At 40.9% G+C, this 18,950-nt stretch overlaps 1 protein-coding gene across 2 annotated transcripts; it reads left to right on the plus strand.

Moving 5' to 3' along the window:
• The first annotated feature begins 1,927 nt into the window (after positions 1–1,927).
• On the plus strand, positions 1,928–18,950 carry LOC147016718 (uncharacterized). Of its 2 annotated transcripts, none has more exons than XM_085847898.1 (8): positions 1,928–2,401; positions 15,408–15,565; positions 15,682–15,988; positions 16,128–16,178; positions 16,317–16,406; positions 16,517–16,700; positions 16,855–16,996; positions 17,080–18,950. In XM_085847898.1, exons 2-8 carry the CDS (start codon positions 15,413–15,415, stop codon positions 17,383–17,385), a joined length of 1,233 nt encoding a protein of 410 aa, XP_085704024.1. In that variant the 5' UTR covers positions 1,928–2,401; positions 15,408–15,412; the 3' UTR covers positions 17,386–18,950. The 2 variants fall into 2 exon arrangements, with proteins under 2 accessions (XP_085704024.1, XP_085704023.1); XM_085847897.1 differs by lacking the exon at positions 1,928–2,401 and adding an exon at positions 12,798–14,317.

Here is an 18,950-nt window from a genome sequence, read left to right on the forward strand (position 1 = left end):
AGAATTACCTTTAGAACACTTTAGGATTACCTTTTTGAACCCATGAGAATGACCTTTTTGAACCCATTAGAATGACCTTTTTGAACCCATTAGAATGACCTTTTAGAACCCTTTTGAATTACCCATTAGAACCCAATAAAATTACCTTTTTGAACCCATTAAAATTACCTTTCAGAACCCATTAGAATTACCTTAAGAACCCATTAGAGTTACCTTTTTGAACCCATTAAAATTACCTTTCAGAACCCATTAGAGTTACCTTTTTGAACCCATTAAAATTACCTTTCAGAACCCATTAGAATTACCTTTCAGAACCCATTAGAATTACCTTTTAGAACCCATGAGAATTACCTTTTAGAACCCATTAGAATTACCTTTCAGAAAATATTAGAATTACCTTTTAGAACCCATTAGAATTACCTTTTAGAACCCATTAGAATTACCTTTTATAACTCAATAGAATTACCTTTTATAACTCAATAGAATTACCTTTTAGAACCCAATAGAATTACCTTTTAGAACCCATGAGAATTACCTTTTAGAACCCATGAGAATTACCTTTTAGAACCCATGAGAATTACCTTTTAGAACCCATTAGAATTACCTTTTAGAACCCATTAGAATTACCTTTTATAACTCAATAGAATTACCTTTTATAACTCAATAGAATTACCTTTTAGAACCCAATAGAATTACCTTTTAGAACCCATGAGAATTACCTTTTAGAACCCATGAGAATTACCTTTTAGAACCCATGAGAATTACCTTTTAGAACCCATTAGAATTACCTTTTAGAACCCATTAGAATTACCTTTTATAACTCAATAGAATTACCTTTTATAACTCAATAGAATTACCTTTTAGAACCCAATAGAATTACCTTTTAGAACCCATGAGAATTACCTTTTAGAACCCATGAGAATTACCTTTTAGAACCCATGAGAATTACCTTTTAGAACCCAATAGAATTACCTTTTAGAACCCAATAGAATTACCTTTTAGAACCCATTAGAATTACCTTAAAGAACCCATTAGAATTACCTTAAAGAACCCAATAGAATTACCTTTTAGAACCCATGAGAATTACCTTTTAAAACCCAATAAAATTACCTTTTAGAACCCAATAGAATTACCTTTTAGAACCCAATAGAATTACCTTTTAGAACCTATTAGAATTACCTTTCAGAATACCCATTAAAATTGGGTTTTATAACCCATTAGCACCCTATAAAACCCTCTTGAATTACACTTTATTACCATTTAAAATTAAACACGGTGGGTTCTTCTTCTTTATCAACACTGATGGATGGATGGATGAATGGAAGGAAGGACATCACGAAATGTTGAAGCGGGTTCAGTGCTTAAATCCCCGTATGTATTATGTATTTCGAGCAAACCAACTTCACCGTTTGTTTAAATGTCTCATGGCCTGTTAATCGAAACTGTGTGTTCACTGTTCAGCTTGCCTGGATTAAATCTCACGAACCGGACTCCGCTTTTGTTACCCATAAGAGTCCAACCAGGCCTGAGATCGACTATTTTTTCACAAAAAAGAAAGTTACAAGTAACCATGTCACATTTACAGAGTATAAGACAGAGTATAACTAAATGGTAACTGTGATAGATCGGGCCCGAGCGAGGTGGAATAATAACCACGAGAAGAGCATACGCACACAATGGCAACGAGCGATACAGATGGTTACCGGAACAGGTAAAATGTACACCGAACCGGAAGCGGAAGTACCATCATCACTCGGAACAATTAACTTAACCGTTGCACAGAATTACATAGGGTCATCATACGAGTTATTATCGTACATATTTTTTGGTAATAACAGAAATTAAAAAAAAAATTCAGTAGTTGACATCTTCAAATTACGATGTCGCAAAGATAAGAACATTTCCTGTTTATTAATGGGCGGGGAAAAAAAGTTCGTAAAGTAGCTACAACTAAAGTTTACAATGCGATGAGCAAAGTAAGTATTCCAGGACGAAGGACGGCTTCCTGAAACAAACGTTATCTGCGGGATACAATAACAAGATAAACGTTGTGTTCAAGTATTAAATATTTCCATTATAACCACACAAGTTACTCGAACGGATACAGCGAATGAACATAAAAAAAGAAAGATACATTTAAAATCGAAGGAATAAGTAGAAAGAAACACGAATGAGTAAAACGAAAGAAATTTGAAGGAAGACGAAGAACGAATAAAAATAAGAGTAAAAAAATAAAGAGGAAAGTCATGAGAAGCGAAATAATAAGGTAGAAAGAGGAAAAAGAGGAAGAAGACCGAGCGAATCGGGTTGCGCGGATCGCCGGCTGTGCGCGGGACGAGCAACTGCAGAGCGAGCAAGTGGCGCTCAGCGCGGGAAGGAAAAATTATTCGATTGGTTCAAGGTTTGTAACGTGCAAAGATCGTGCTGCTGGCACGGCACGACATCCAGTAAGCACACGGAGCTAGAGAGAGACTGGTATGCAGCAGCATGATTGTGCCGGCAGTCGAGGGATTGCTTGGCCTAGCTAAACTGGTGTAGGCCCAGGCTCGGTCGGTGTAGGCCTCAAAGCCTGTTTGTCTCGAAATTTTGCAAAATGAATCCAGATTATATGTATATATATATATTCTATCGAGTTTCGGATATTCTCCTTGAGTGAGCAACTCATCCGATGGCTGCTGTGACGGGCAAGGCTTCAATTCGGCAAGAGCAGCCCCGAAGCTGCACGACGAACGATGCGGCGCCGATCTCGCTCGTTCCAAATAGTCATTCTTTTTATCCATCGCCTCATTCTAACTTCATTCTATTTTACGTCCAGTTTTCATCATTCCTCTTTTCTTGATCGCGTTTTCTCTCCACACATTTTTATTTTCGTAAAATCTGCGCTCTTCTTCCTGTATCTCTGGTTACAATCAAACGAAATAAAATAAACATTGGCTTCCATTCTCGCTCATCAGTGGGTCTTTATTCACGATGTCTATATCTTCATGGGAAGAGCGGGTTCTCGGCAGATTACGGCTTCGTTATTGTGTAATAAATTTTTTCGTTTTATCGCTTCGGCGATCGTCACGACGTGGGTTGATAAGCACAGCATTGTCCAGTTGATGAGTACATCGGTTTCAGTTGGTCTCTCGACACGACGCATTAACCCCAGAATTAAACTTTGTGAAAACCACTTTGGGTGTGTGGTGACCACGACTAAATGATAGCCTAAATTACCTGGATGATTGATAGCCTAAATTACCTGGACGATTCATAGCCTGAATTACCTGGGTGATTGATAGTCTAAATTACCTGGATGATTGATAGCTTAAATTACCTGGACGATTCATAGCCTGAATTACCTGGGTGATTGATAGTCTAAATTACCTGGATGATTGATAGCCGAGCCTGAATTACCTGGATGATTGTATTCTAAATTACCTGGATGATTGATAGCCTAAATTACCTGGATCATTGATAGCCTAAATTACCTGGATGATTGATAGCCTAAATTACCTGGATGATTGATAGCCTAAATTACCTGGATGATTGATAGCCTGAATTTCCTCGATGATTGATAGCCTGAATTTCCTCGATGATTGATAGCCTGAATTACCTGGACGATTGATAGCCTGAATTACCTGGATGATTGATAGCCTGAATTACCTGGATGATTGATAGCCTAAATTACCTGGATGATTGATAGCCTGAATTACCTGGATGATTGATAGCCTAAATTACCTGGATGATTGATAGCCTGAATTACCTGGATGATTGATAGCCTGAATTACCTGGATGATTGACAGCCTAAATTACCTGGATCATTGATAGCCTAAATTACCTGGATGATTGATAGCCTAAATTACCTGGATGATTGATAGCCTAAATTACCTGGATGATTGATAGTCTAAATTACCTGGATGATTGATAGCCTAAATTACCTGGATGATTGATAGCCTGAATTTCCTCGATGATTGATAGCCTGAATTTCCTCGATGATTGATAGCCTGAATTACCTGGACGATTGATAGCCTGAATTACCTGGATGATTGATAGCCTAAATTACCTGGATGATTGATAGCCTGAATTACCTGGATGATTGATAGCCTAAATTACCTGGATGATTGATAGCCTGATTTACCTGGACGATTGATAGCCTGAATTACCTGAGAGAGCCTAAATTACCTGGATGATTAATAGCCTAAATTACCTGGATGATTGATAGCCTAAATTACCTGGATGATTGATAGCCTAAATTACCTGGATGATTGATAGTCTAAATTACCTGGATGATTGATAGCCTAAATTACCTGGATGATTGATAGCCTAAATTACCTGGATGATTGATAGTCTAAATTACCTGGATGATTGATAGCCTAAATTACCTGGATGATTGATAGCCTGAATTTCCTCGATGATTGATAGCCTGAATTTCCTCGATGATTGATAGCCTGAATTACCTGGACGATTGATAGCCTGAATTACCTGGACGATTGATAGCCTGAATTACCTGGACAATTGATAGCCTAAATTACCTGGATGATTGATAGCCTGAATTACCTGGATGATTGATGGCCTGAATTACCTGGATGATTGATAGCCTGAATTTCCTCGATGATTGATAGCCTGAATTACCTGGACGATTGATAGCCTGAATTACCTGGACGATTGATAGCCTGAATTACCTGGATGATTGATAGCCTAAATTACCTGGATGATTGATAGCCTGAATTACCTGGATGATTGATAGCCTAAATTACCTGGATGATTGATAGCCTGAATTACCTGGATGATTGATAGCCTGAATTACCTGGATGATTGATAGCCTGAATTACCTGGATGATTGATAGCCTAAATTACCTGGACGATTCATAGCCTGAATTACCTGGGTGATTGATAGTCCAAATTACCTGGATGATTGATAGCCTAAATTACCTGGACGATTCATAGCCTGAATTACCTGGGTGATTGATAGTCTAAATTACCTGGATGATTGATAGCCGAGCCTGAATTACCTGGATGATTGTATTCTAAATTACCTGGATGATTGATAGCCTAAATTACCTGGATCATTGATAGCCTAAATTACCTGGATGATTGATAGTCTAAATTACCTGGATGATTGATAGCCTAAATTACCTGGATCATTGATAGCCTGAATTACCTGGATGATTGATAGCCTGAATTACCTGGATGATTGATAGCCTGAATTACCTGGATGATTGATAGCCTAAATTACCTGGACGATTCATAGCCTGAATTACCTGGGTGATTGATAGTCCAAATTACCTGGATGATTGATAGCCTAAATTACCTGGACGATTCATAGCCTGAATTACCTGGGTGATTGATAGTCTAAATTACCTGGATGATTGATAGCCGAGCCTGAATTACCTGGATGATTGATAGCCTAAATTACCTGGATCATTGATAGCCTAAATTACCTGGATGATTGATAGTCTAAATTACCTGGATGATTGATAGCCTAAATTACCTGGATGATTGATAGCCTGAATTACCTGGATGATTGATAGCCTGAATTACCTGGATGATTGATAGCCTAAATTACCTGGACAATTGATAGCCTGAATTACCTGGATGATTGATAGCCTAAATTACCTGGACAATTGATAGCCTGAATTACCTGGATGATTGATAGCCTAAATTACCTGGACGATTGATAGCCTAAATTACCTGGATGATTGATAGCCTAAATTACCTGGATGATTGATAGCCTGAATTACCTGGATGATTGATAGCCTGATTTACCTGGATGATTGACAGCCTAAATTACCTGGATGATTGATAGCCTAAATTACATGGATGATTGATAGCCGAGCCTGAATTACCTGGATGATTGATATTCTAAATTACCTGGATGATTGATAGCCCAAATTACCTGGATCATTGATAGCCTAAATTACCTGGATGATTGATAGTCTAAATTACCTGGATGATTGATAGCCTAAATTACCTGGATGATTGATAGCCTGAATTTCCTCGATGATTGATAGCCTGAATTACCTGGACGATTGATAGCCTGAATTACCTGGACAATTGATAGCCTGAATTACTTGGATGATTGATAGCCTAAATTACCTGGACGATTGATAGCCTAAATTACCTGGATGATTGATAGCCTGAATTACCTGGATGATTGATAGCCTAAATTACCTGGATAATTGATAGCCTGATTTACCTGGATGATTGACAGCCTAAATTACCTGGATGATTGATAGCCTAAATTACCTGGACGATTGATAGCCTGAATTACCTGAGAGAGCCTAAATTACCTGGATGATTAATAGCCTAAATTACCTGGATGATTGATAGCCTAAATTACCTGGATGATTGATAGCCTAAATTACCTGGATGATTGATAGCCTAAATTACCTGGATGATTGATAGCCTAAATTACCTGGATGATTGATAGCCTGAATTTCCTCGATGATTGATAGCCTGAATTACCTGGACGATTGATAGCCTGAATTACCTGGATGATTGATAGTCTGAATTACCTGGATGATTGATAGCCTGAAATACCTGGATGATTGACAGCCTAAATTACCTGGATGATTGACAGCCTGAATTACCTGGATGATTAATATCATGAATTACCTGGATGATTGATAGCCTGAATTACCTGGATGATTAATATCCTGAATTACCTGGATGATTGATAGCCTCAATTACCTGGATGATTGATAGCCTGAATTACCTGGATGATTGATAGCCTGATTTACCTGGATGATTGATAGCCTGAATTACCTGGATGATTGACAGCCTAAATTACCTGGATGATTGATAGCTGAGCCTGAATTACCTGGATGATTGATAGCCTGAATTACCTGGATGATTGACAGCCTAAATTACCTGGATCATTGATAGCCTAAATTACCTGGATGATTGATAGTCTAAATTACCTGGATGATTGATAGCCTAAATTACCTGGATGATTGATAGCCTGAATTTCCTCGATGATTGATAGCTTGAGTTACCTGGACGATTGATAGCCTGAATTACCTGGACAATTGATAGCCTAAATTACCTGGATGATTGATAGCCTGAATTACCTGGATGATTGATAGCCTGAATTACCTGGATGATTGACAGCCTAAATTACCTGGATGATTGATAGCCTAAATTACATGGATGATTGATAGCCTGAATTACCTGGATGATTGACAGCCTAAATTACCTGGATCATTGATAGCCTAAATTACCTGGATGATTGATAGTCTAAATTACCTGGATGATTGATAGCCTAAATTACCTGGATGATTGATAGCCTGAATTTCCTCGATGATTGATAGCCTGAATTACCTGGACGATTGATAGCCTGAATTACCTGGATGATTGATAGCCTAAATTACCTGGATAATTGATAGCCTGATTTACCTGGATGATTGATAGCCTAAATTACCTGGATGATTGATAGCCTAAATTACCTGGATGATTGATAGCCTGAATTACCTGGATGATTGATAGCCTGAATTACCTGGATGATTGATAGCCTAAATTACCTGGATGATTGATAGCCTGAATTACCTGGATGATTGATAGTCTGAATTACCTGGATGATTGATAGTCTGAATTACCTGGATGATTGATAGCCTAAATTACCTGGATGATTGATAGCCTAAATTACCTGGATGATTGATAGCCTAAATTACCTGGATGATTGATAGCCTAAATTACCTGGATGATTGATAGCCTGAATTACCTGGATGATTGATAGCCTAAATTACCTGGACAATTGATAGCCTGAATTACCTGGATGATTGATAGCCTAAATTACCTGGATGATTGATAGCCTGAATTACCTGAATTACCTGATGATTGATAGCCTAAATTACCTGGATGATTGATAGCCTGAATTACCTGGATGATTAATATCCTGAATTACCTGGACGATTGATAGCCTAAATTACCTGGATGATTGATAGCCTCAATTACCTGGATGATTGATAGCCTAAATTACCTGGATGATTGATAGCCTGAATTTCCTCGATGATTGATAGCCTGAATTTCCTCGATGATTGATAGCCTGAATTACCTGGACGATTGATAGCCTGAATTACCTGGATGATTGATAGCCTGATTTACCTGGATGATTGACAGCCTAAATTACCTGGATGATTGATAGCTGAGCCTGAATTACCTGGATGATTGATAGCCTGAATTACCTGGATGATTGACAGCCTAAATTACCTGGATCATTGATAGCCTAAATTACCTGGATGATTGATAGCCTGAATTACCTGGATGATTGACAGCCTAAATTACCTGGATGATTGATAGCCTAAATTACCTGGATGATTGATAGTCTAAATTACCTGGATGATTGATAGCCTAAATTACCTGGATGATTGATAGCCTGAATTTCCTCGATGATTGATAGCCTAAATTACCTGGACAATTGATAGCCTGAATTACCTGGATGATTGATAGCCTAAATTACCTGAGAGAGCCTAAATTACCTGGATGATTAATAGCCTAAATTACCTGGATGATTGATAGCCTAAATTACCTGGATGATTGATAGCCTGAATTACCTGGATGATTGATAGCCTGAATTACCTGGATGATTGATAGCCTAAATCACCTGGATGATTGATAGCCTGAATTACCTGGATGATTGATAGTCTGAATTACCTGGATGATTGATAGTCTGAATTACCTGGACGATTGATAGCCTAAATTACCTGGATGATTAATAGCCTAAATTACCTGGATGATTAATAGCCTAAATTAGCTGGATGATTGATAGCCTAAATTACCTGGATGATTGATAGCCTGAATTACCTGGATGATTGATAGCCTGAATTACCTGGATGATTGATAGCCTGAATTACCTGGATGATTGATAGCCTAAATTACCTGGATGATTGATTGATAGCCTGAATTACCTGGATGATTGATAGCCTAAATTACCTTGGTGATTGATAGCCTAAATTACCTGGATGATTGATAGCCTGAATTACCTGGATGATTGATAGCCTGATTTAACTGGATGATAGATCGTTTGAACTACCTGGATGATAGATTGTCTGAATTACTTGGATGATAGATCGTCTGAACTACCTGGATGATAGATCGTCTGAACTACCTGGATGATAGATCGTCTGAACTACCTGGATGATAGATCGTCTGAACTACCTGGATGATAGATCGTCTGAACTACCTGGATGATAGATCGTCTGAACTACCTGGATGATAGATCGTCTGAACTACCTGGATGATAGATCGTCTGAACTACCTGGATGATAGATCGTCTGAACTACCTGGATGATAGATCGTCTGAACTACCTGGATGATTGATAGCCTAAATTTCCTGTGTGATAGCCCCGACCATGCTTCGCCACTGGTGTTTTATAATGGAACTATAAATGATATACTCGTATCACAGTATGAACGCTCTGAACGCCTTGTTGAATCATGGTGGGGGGTTCGAGTCTCGCTTTTTGTATGGAATTATTAAGTGGAGCACATCGATTCTGGCCAGTTGCTTGTAAGTGCCACTAGATTCAGAGAATGTCAAAATAATAAACAGGAGCAACAAATAAATCCATAGTTTATGAACTTGGCAACTTATTGTCTGTTTTATATCCATGATATTTTCTTTATGATGCATCTCAATGTACAGTATTTGCATCTCAGTGCGTGTTTGACCAATCATGAAACTGGTCTGTTGTTTTTATGTCCTGTGCCCCCATTGATTTGACCAGGGCACACAATGGCCTGTCTCGATTCTAAAGCTGCAATTTGATTTATCTTGTATATCTTGCGAATCTTGTATATCTTGTATATCTTGTGTTGTCGGTCCATGCGTTTGTCTGTCTCCCACTTACGGCGGCTATTTCCCGTCCTGAGTTTAAAAAGCTGCACTCCCAAGCAAAGCTCAACACTCACTTTTGAAATGATGGGGAAAATAGCCATGAATAATCTTGATGCCAAATTTTCTTTTGCAAGCGATATTCTGCCCTCTTTTTAGACAAATTGATCCTCCACCACCCGATGTTGCACTACCATTTTGTGGTTGGTGGTAGAAGTAGCTCAGAGCTTTGGCTCTGAGTGAAACCAAGAGTGCAACACAATTAACCTTTTTAAAGTCCATGAAATCATTTAAATTGATTGATTAATTTTCAACTTTTCCCATCATGGGGCGGGTACTTTTGCTTGTTTATACAGTACACACATATCGATATACATTAACTGGAGGGGGAGCACTCGGGAAAGTGCAAAACCTCCGCCGCCAATACTGCTGGGTCACTCAAGTGAACCTTATATCTTATTCATTAAATATGATGTCAACAGTGCTGACATAATTATAGTTCTTTTCTCCATTTTTTGGGGGGGGGGGGTGGAAATCACTTAAAACATGTAGAAATGCAAAAAAAAAAAAAATTTTTTTTCTCTAACAATTTATTTTTGGGGGGGGGATTGGAAATCACTTAAAACATGTAGAAATGCAAAAACAAAACAAAAAAAATTTTCTCCAACAATTTCTTTTTTGGGGGGGGGGGGGGACAAAGTCCAAAATCTAATGGCATGATCCTTGGACCATACCTAACCCCCCCCCCCCAGTTTCGTCGAAATCTGTCGAGGAGTTTTTCCGTTATACTGTTCACAAACAAACAAACAAAAAAACAGAAAAGGGTGAAAACAGTAACCTCCGATCTTCGACGGTGGAGGTTAATGAAAATCCAAATGCAATCTTGCCTCATTAGTCACAGTCAGTGGGGCATCAATAGCCAGTATATAAGTCTAAAGGGCTTCAAAAGTCACCAAGTGGATGGAACAGTGATATGTTGCCCTGACGCACCCCAAGAAGGGTGAAACCAGGTTGGTAGCTTCGCTTTTCATCTGCAGCTTTTGGCTTTGCTTTACATGAAAGGCTCGATACCCTTCAGGGTTGGCAGGCATGACGCTGTCATGACGAGGTCATCAAGGCATTGATCCAGGTCAGGATAATTTAATAATTTCCATTTAATACATTCCCGACTGCTGAATAACATCAATGGTGCTTCCTGGTTGTCATTGGTGGACGTAAGACAATGTATTCATGTGACAGATGGCACTTGTTGGGGCCAAATACAATGTGGCCTCACCAGTCACAGTGGGCATAAATAGCCAATATATATATATATATACCCACTCATGCTGTCTGTGTTGTCTATCTCTGTCCCACCTTGAAACACAGAAACAACACTCTTTGGAAAGAAAATAAATGATTAAGTAAACATTCCTTCAAATTAATCAAAACCTATGGGAAAATTGTCATTTTTTAAAATTAGACAAAAAATTGAACCTGGACAATGTATTGGTGACAGACCGCTGCCACAATCGCTCCCGATTTCATTATTTTTTGCTATTAAGAAATATATAACCTGCCATTTTTGAGCTGTTTCAACCAACTCAAGAATCGTGACCTGAATTTTGTCAACTATTTTAATGGATTTCAAGTCTGTAATGTGGGAATGAATAAGCTTTGCAATGCAGTATTTCAATTCATCTGTGAATTGCAAATATTCAATTTAGGAGATTGCATTGTATAATCTCAACTGCTGAATTTTCACTCTGCTTTCAAAGTACATTCTTTGGCTACTCTGGGTTTTTTATTTTCAACTTTCCCAAAAATGTGTATCCTCCTCTTCCTCTGTTCCAATTGGTTCAATTGATCACGTGCTTATGAAAGTCAACATCTCTGCCTATTCTCAGAGAGCTGACTCAATGCCGGCAAGTCTGGCATTTCCTTCAAGCAGATTGGCAGGATCTGTAAGCAGCCAGCTCTCTTCAGGACTGGTGGTGGTTGTCGTATGGCAGCTTAGCTGCCGGGGTAGCTATCATTTCTTGAAGCGCGAATGTGTCGCTGATGCAGTGCCCTTCTACCAGTACACACACTGGTACTGGTACTCATTTCGCCGACCTCGGAAGGATGACGGGCTGAGTCAACCCCCCTGGTGTTTTAATTCAGCAGCTGATGGGGCTTGAACTCAGGACCCTAGGATCCCAAGCCGCCACCCTAACCACTGAGCCAACACCAGGCTCTCTTCAGGACTGGTCTCCCATATCTACTGCCCTTGATGTTAACTCAGCCTGGGAATTCTTCCACAGAAACTCACTCTCACTCTCTCTCACACATGAATCTCATCTCGTCTTCAATTATCCTACTCTTCTTTTCACCCTTAGTACACTGAATCCTGTGATGAGGCAGTTGCTCTCAAACAACTGGCCTTCTCTTTCCTGAAAGGCAAATCTCACCAAAGGCAATGTCAGTGCTTTCAAAAAAGTCTGCAACAAATGTGTTTCCACTCTCAGGAGAGCCAGAAAACAACATCTATCCAACCTCAACAATGAACTTTCAAACTCGTCTCTCTCTTCCAAAACCTGGTGGTGCCTTGTCAAGTCTGTCTGGTGTATGCTCCCCTTCCATCCCTTCACTCTCTTCAAATGGCTCCACAGCCGACTTGTGAGAAAGCTGAATGCTTAACGTTTGTGGTTGCTTCCAAATCTTGTGTCCAAACACTCGTTCTCGGTGAGGTGAAACACTCACCCGTCCTTCCCTGTCTCATACACAACTGCTCCTGGATTATTTTGCACCTGAGACGGTGGAGAAGGTTTCTTCAACCCTTGAATCTTGTGCAACTGGACTGAACGGCATCAGCTCATGTGTCCTTAAAACCCCCCTCTGCTGCTCTTGCACATCCTCTCTCTGCACTTTTCACCTTGTCATTTGCTCTCAGTCATCTTCCATCTGCTTGAAAATCAGCCAACATCACTGCATTGCATAAGCTGGGTGTTGGCTTAATGGTTAAGGTGGCTGGCTTAAGATCTTAGGGTGTTGCGTTTGAGCCCCTGTCGTGTTATTGAAATAACACCAGGTGGGATGACTCGGCCTGTCATCCTAATGAGGTCGGCAAAATAAGTACCAGCTTACTGTTCACAGGAGCACTGCATCAGCAGCACAGCCACGCTTTCAGAGAATGATGCATTCAGCAGCCACAGACTGTATACGAAACAACAACTGCATTCCATAAAAAAAATTGCAAAAACTTATCTCCTTAACTACAGAACTCAGTCAGCTTACTTCCAATCATCAGCGAGCTCATGGAATCCATCATCACAGTTTATACGAAATCCTTCCTTTTCTCCAACAACCTCATGTCAGATCACCAATTTGGTTTCAGACCAGGTTGCTCCACCATGGACATGCTGCTTCTTACCCATCCAACAATGGATGGAGGCCCTCGATGTCAGACATGAGATCAGGGCCGTCTCTCTGGACACATCTCGTGCTTTTGATACAGTCTGGCATCCTGCCTTACTCTCCAAACTCTGTCTATGGCATCCAAGGCCAACTCCACACATGGCCTCCTGACTTCCTCTACTCTCAAAGCCAACGTGTGCCACTCAATGGAATCCTTTCATCTCCTCTCCCTGTAAAGGCTGGAGTTCCCCAAGGCAGAGTTCTGGGCCTAGTCCTATTCCTGATCCTCATAAATTATATCTCTGACCCTAGAAAATCCTCTTTATCTATTTGCTGATGACTCCACCCTCTGCCGTGACATCCCTCCTCCATCTTGCAGGCAGGCTGCAGCCTCTTTCCTCTCCTCAGCCCTTGACAGAATCACAAGCTGGTCAAACACTTGGAATGTCTTTCAATCCAGACAAATCTCACACTTGCACTATCTCTCCGAAAGGACCGTCTGGTAACTCCCCTCCTCGCCCCCATCGACTTTCTTACCAATCCTCTTGAGGATGTTCAGTCATTCAAACCCCTGTGTGTCACTATCAGTCATGATCTTTCTTGGGAAAACCACATTTCAAAGCTGGTCGTCGACTGGGCATCCGCCCACCGTCGACAAAGTCCTTCCTTGTCATAGCTGAACTTCCATTCACCAACAACACTTTCATCCACAGCTTGATCTAGTACTGCTCTCCCTTCTGGGCTGGCAACCCTCCCTCACATCTTGCTCAGCTTGATGTCATGGAATCAAAGGCCTTCAAGATTATTGGAATTCTTGCAATGGAGCTGAATCTATGGGCCTGTCACTTTTGTTATAACAGACAGGTCAGTGATCTCTCAGTTTTTATTACCACCTCCTTTCTGGTCTTGCACCCTCTGCTCTTTCCATGCTTTGTCACACCTCCCCTCCAAGTTTCTGCAGGGCTCACGGTCCAACATCAACCCCCTTCTGGTGAACCTATGGAAATCCAGGATCACTGCTCACCTCCACTAATTTGTTTCTCTTTTTTTTCTTTTTTTTCCCCCACCTGCAGAACCAACTTCCACATTCTCTTTAATCTCATTCTTCCATCCAGGTCTTCATGACAGGTGTTCACCTTCATCTCAGATCATCCCCAATCCAAAAACATGATCTCTACCGTTGTTAATCCCCCCCTCCCAATCCACCAACACAATGTTCCTTTTGTCTTGTTGCGTCCTGATCCGTTCATTGTATTTGTACTTGCTCTTCCATGAGCCTCGACTATGGATACAAAAATAAGTCGGTTTGCATTGTATAATATATTCGTAAATGTAATACCACCAAGATGTCCTTTAAGCGGTCCAAAGCAATGAAAACATAAACGTCACAAGTCTGGATTGTGTGGGTGATCAATTCTCACTTCCCAACCCATCTCGAGTGCTGTGGTGATCACATTTGTAACGTCATGGTAAACATTATCATGCAGCAATGTCACTCCCTGAGACACCCACATGCTCATGGGAAACAATATTGCTTGTCAAAATTTCAACATTGAAATAATATTGACACATTCTGCAATATAAAAAATCAGCTGCAACAGCCAAGTCAACCTTGAACTCCTCTCACATTCATATTACAAAAGTGATTCCAAGTGTTCTCCAGAACCTTGAAACACATTTCCGTCTCATCGCAATGGAAGCTATAATTTGCTCTCGGTGTTGAATTATTTCGGATTTCTGTTAATCTGGTGCAGGACATCATTCTTAACAACCTTGTTAGTCAATTATTTTTAGCCTCCAAGGTGTTCTTTCAAATGAAGGTGCCTTCATTGGCAAGCCTCATCATCCTGTGCAGCCATTCTGCAATTTCTGTATAATTTCAACAGGCTTGATGTTTTCATTGACCAGAAATCATCATTTGCTGTTTGTTCCACCTTTTTGTTATCCTACTTGCTGCCATCTTCATTTTCAGCTGTTGCATTAAAGCAGGGAGCATATTGTTCTGGGTTACAAACACTATGCAGACAAATTCCCTCAAAAACTACTAATATACACACAACTACTCTACATTTGATAAACATCCAGGTCAAATTTGGTCTACACTCATAAATACATCATTTTCAAAATCCGATTTTATTCTGCTCGATACCCTTGTGATTTAATTGTACTCTTGTGTATTTAATAGCAGCTATTCACTGAATTCCTTCCCTTTATGCAGTGGCGATGGCGGAAGCCTGTGTGGTGCTCGACCCTCGGGGAGATTTTGTGGGCTGGATGGCAGCCCAAGGAGGCCAGGCAAATTTTGCTCAAGCCATGGCACAAGAGTTGGGCATCAATGACTATGATGCATTGCTCGCCTGTTCTGAGGATGCTCAGGTGCTGTCTATACTCCCATCAAAGATTTTAACTCTTGAAGTTGTCCCATGCCTCAGCAGATAAGTAGCACTCAGTGAATCATCTTTCCTTGCTCCCTCGTTTTCTGGCGTCCCCAGGTGCGGGCAGAACTCTTGACTCTCGCCCGCCAACGTCTTCCCTTTGCCTTCTATGCTGTATTGCGACGCCTTGTGCGAGCCATCTCCCCGACTGCACAGGTCACCCTTTGTGCAAGTGATGGAGGGGTGACTAGCGGTCTTATCAGTAATCCAGGCAGTCCCACACGCCCATGGCTGGGAGGATTGGTGGAGGTGCTGGTGCTGACAATGAGTCGATTAAGTCAAGAACTATCGCTCTCGGCTGAGCGACTCTGTTCACTGGATGCTTCCATGACAGCTGGCACTGGTCCAGGAAACTCCAATGCTGGTTTGATGTCACTGCTGCTCAAACCCACTCATCACTTTCAACTTAGTCACCGTTTTGATCTTCCTCCTTGTGTTTTAAAATGTTCTTTTTTACTCTTATAAATAATGTACTGGCCTGACACTGCTTCCTTGTGCTGCAGATGATTCAGGGAAGAGGGAGGGGCCAACTGAAGCATGGATTGAGGAACAAAGTAAGTGCAGCAAAACAGTACTCTTGGTGTAATGATCTAGTTGTTCGTACTGCTTATGTCTCTTAGGCATGAACACTTTTCTCTCACCCTGGTTCTTCCACACAAACACGCCCGGCTCCCTACCCCCTCCACCCGCAGCTGCACAAAATGAGGTGGCTGTGGCTTTCCAGGCTCAACAAGCGGATGGCGATCAGAGCTACTGTCATGTAAAGATGGAGACGAGTGATGGTATACTGCTAACTGGATTATTTATTTGCATTCTCTAATAACGAATGTTTCACAAACCTCCATGTAATTTCGGATGTCTCTTCCACATGTCTTCTGCCTGATAAATGCAGTGCTGACACATCGCCAGGCAACCACAGCAGTTGCAACCCCAGAACCCACAGCCACCACTTGGGAAACGAGTGAAGTTCAAGGTGTTACTGTGGTTGCCCAAGTTGCAGAAGCCACACAACTTGTCGTACAGCCAGCCACCATGGCGCAAGCCACATTCGGAGGACGTCTACGGCAGAACTACAGGTTTTCCCATTGTCTCCCCGTTACCTGTGCCTTAAATCATACAATGGCATTTACTGGAAGTCGTGTCTCAAGAGTTGTAAGAAATCGAAGACAAAGTTAAGCTAAGCATATTCATGGACATTAGACTGATGCCTCCGCATTGCTCTGTGCACAGGAGTGACGGGACTGCACGTCCATTTGGTTGTGAAGTCTGTGGGCAGAGCTTCCGGCACAATTGTCAACTCCGCATCCATCGGCGTATTCATGCTGGAGAGCGCCCGTACGTGTGCTCTGTCTGCGGCAAAGCATTTTCACAGGTTTGGTGAACCCATTCGTATCTAGCTGTTTATGATACCATTATGTGCAGACATCTTTGAACACAGTGTTTTTTTTTCTGCAGGCCGGACACCTATTGTACCACTCGCGCACTCATACAGGTGAGCGGCCATTTGTATGTGAAACGTGTGGTCGAGGCTTCTCGCAATCATCAAACCTCAACCGCCACCGCCGCACGCACCGAGCTTCTGCGACTTCCACGTCAAACTCACCAGGTCAACCATCAGTTGCATCTGTGAACTTGACTACCGTTACCCCGACCATGGCACCAACCCAAACCATCACCATCACAATCCCTTCACCCAGCCCAGCTCCAACATCTCCTAATCCCACTTCTGTTATCCCAACAGCCTCTGATCCCACCTTGTGACAATCCCATTTACCACACCTTGTTGCTCAACTTGAGAACTATGTCCTCCTTCTCATCCCAACCACAGAGCCTTCTCAACCTTCTTGAGGATAGACCCTACCCTGACATATATCTCCTTGACCTGTGTGTCCAACCTGGTGTGGTAATTTATTGGTTTTGCCCTCTCCATGGTCCGAGCTCCTTCATATTTATCTGTATTATGATTTCCTCTTTGCCCCTGTATACATTTTTTTTTAATTTAAAATCTATCCAAAGTATGTCATTAGTTATAAATAGTACTTCTCCAAACTTTGTTATAGTTCACTCCATATTTTTAAGTATGTTCAAATGTTTATATAAAGGAGTGTAGCAGCATCGGGATGCACGTATTTGGATTCAAAGTCCAACAATTTTGTGTTTAAGATTTTTTTTAAGTTCCCCAAAATGACCTCTCATTTTCATCCAGATACTTCATCCCTCCATTTGTGCCATACTCAATCGCACCGCTGTTGGCTTTTATTTCCCCTCTCGGTTGCATCCGCTAGTTTGTACTGAAGTTGAAGTTCACCAGAAAAGCAAGTTTGTGTTATTTTGGCATCTGGATGACTGACCTGCTGAGGTCATGGTAAGAGTTGAGTGCCCAGCATTAAGGATATGATTCCCCCCCCTCCCTCCCTCCCTCCAATCTCCACATTAAAAATCTAGAAGTCTGCAACAGAAGAAATGAAGTCCCCACCCATGATGTTTCTTGAACCTTACAGGATACTTCTCTTGCCAGGTTTGTGGTGAAGATGTAGTTATAGTTTGTTGCAACATTGAACAAATTGCTTACTTACAGTTTGTTGTTAGGCATTTTCACTTTGGTGGGGTGGGGTAGTACAGATTGGGGGGAGGGCAGACGGGGTAGTTGCAGTAAAGCCAAATCTAAGCCTTTGATAATAACTTGCTGTGATGCCCAGTTCGGATGGAGCAGTCCTTATAATTTTCTAAGTAAGATGTTAAACTGGCTCTGCTGCACACCTTTATACATTTTCCATTGTTGTCTCGTTGAGATGCTGATGCGATAAAAAAAAAAATTAACAGGATCAACATTGGATGTACTGATGACTGCGTTTTTTCACGTTCAGAGTCGATCAATGTTTAATCCTTCAGATTCTCGTTGCCTTTCCTGCCAAAAGGTAGAATAGCGGAGATTAATCGTTTAATTTGATGCATTTTTCTCTTGCCGACATCATCTGGAGATTTAATTGTGATGTTAACTTCTTCTTCTATTATTTTTAAATTTCCTCCTGGATGGAATATGTACCTTTTTAATGGGATTAGCGATCGCTTTGATGAGTAGAATTCACTTTTGAATATTCATCGAAATGATCTAAAATAGGTAATAAATATTGTTACTGTTTATACGGACTATTGTGTAAGATTTGACATCTGTTCATTTTATTTCAAGAAAACCCGATCAACGATTCGTGCTTTGCTGTAAGCATATCACGCAACATTGTGTCCATGTATTTGTAATGAATATTTTATTTTTCCTGTAGTTTATCGTCGTTGATTTTCATCCCTATAAAGAGTCTCTCAACTGG

The sequence above is a fragment of the Eptatretus burgeri genome, chromosome 11, assembly GCF_056783735.1.
Source record: "Eptatretus burgeri isolate ZD-2024b chromosome 11, Ebu_testis_v1, whole genome shotgun sequence".
NCBI classification, from domain to species: Eukaryota; Metazoa; Chordata; class Myxini; order Myxiniformes; family Myxinidae; genus Eptatretus; species Eptatretus burgeri.

Coding starts and splice junctions, on each gene's coding strand:
- LOC147016718 (XM_085847897.1), top strand. Junction 15,566..15,681: donor CCTGTTCTGAGGATGCTCAG/GTGCTGTCTATA, acceptor TGGCGTCCCCAG/GTGCGGGCAGAACTCTTGAC. Junction 16,997..17,079: donor GCGGCAAAGCATTTTCACAG/GTTTGGTGAACC, acceptor TTTTTTCTGCAG/GCCGGACACCTATTGTACCA.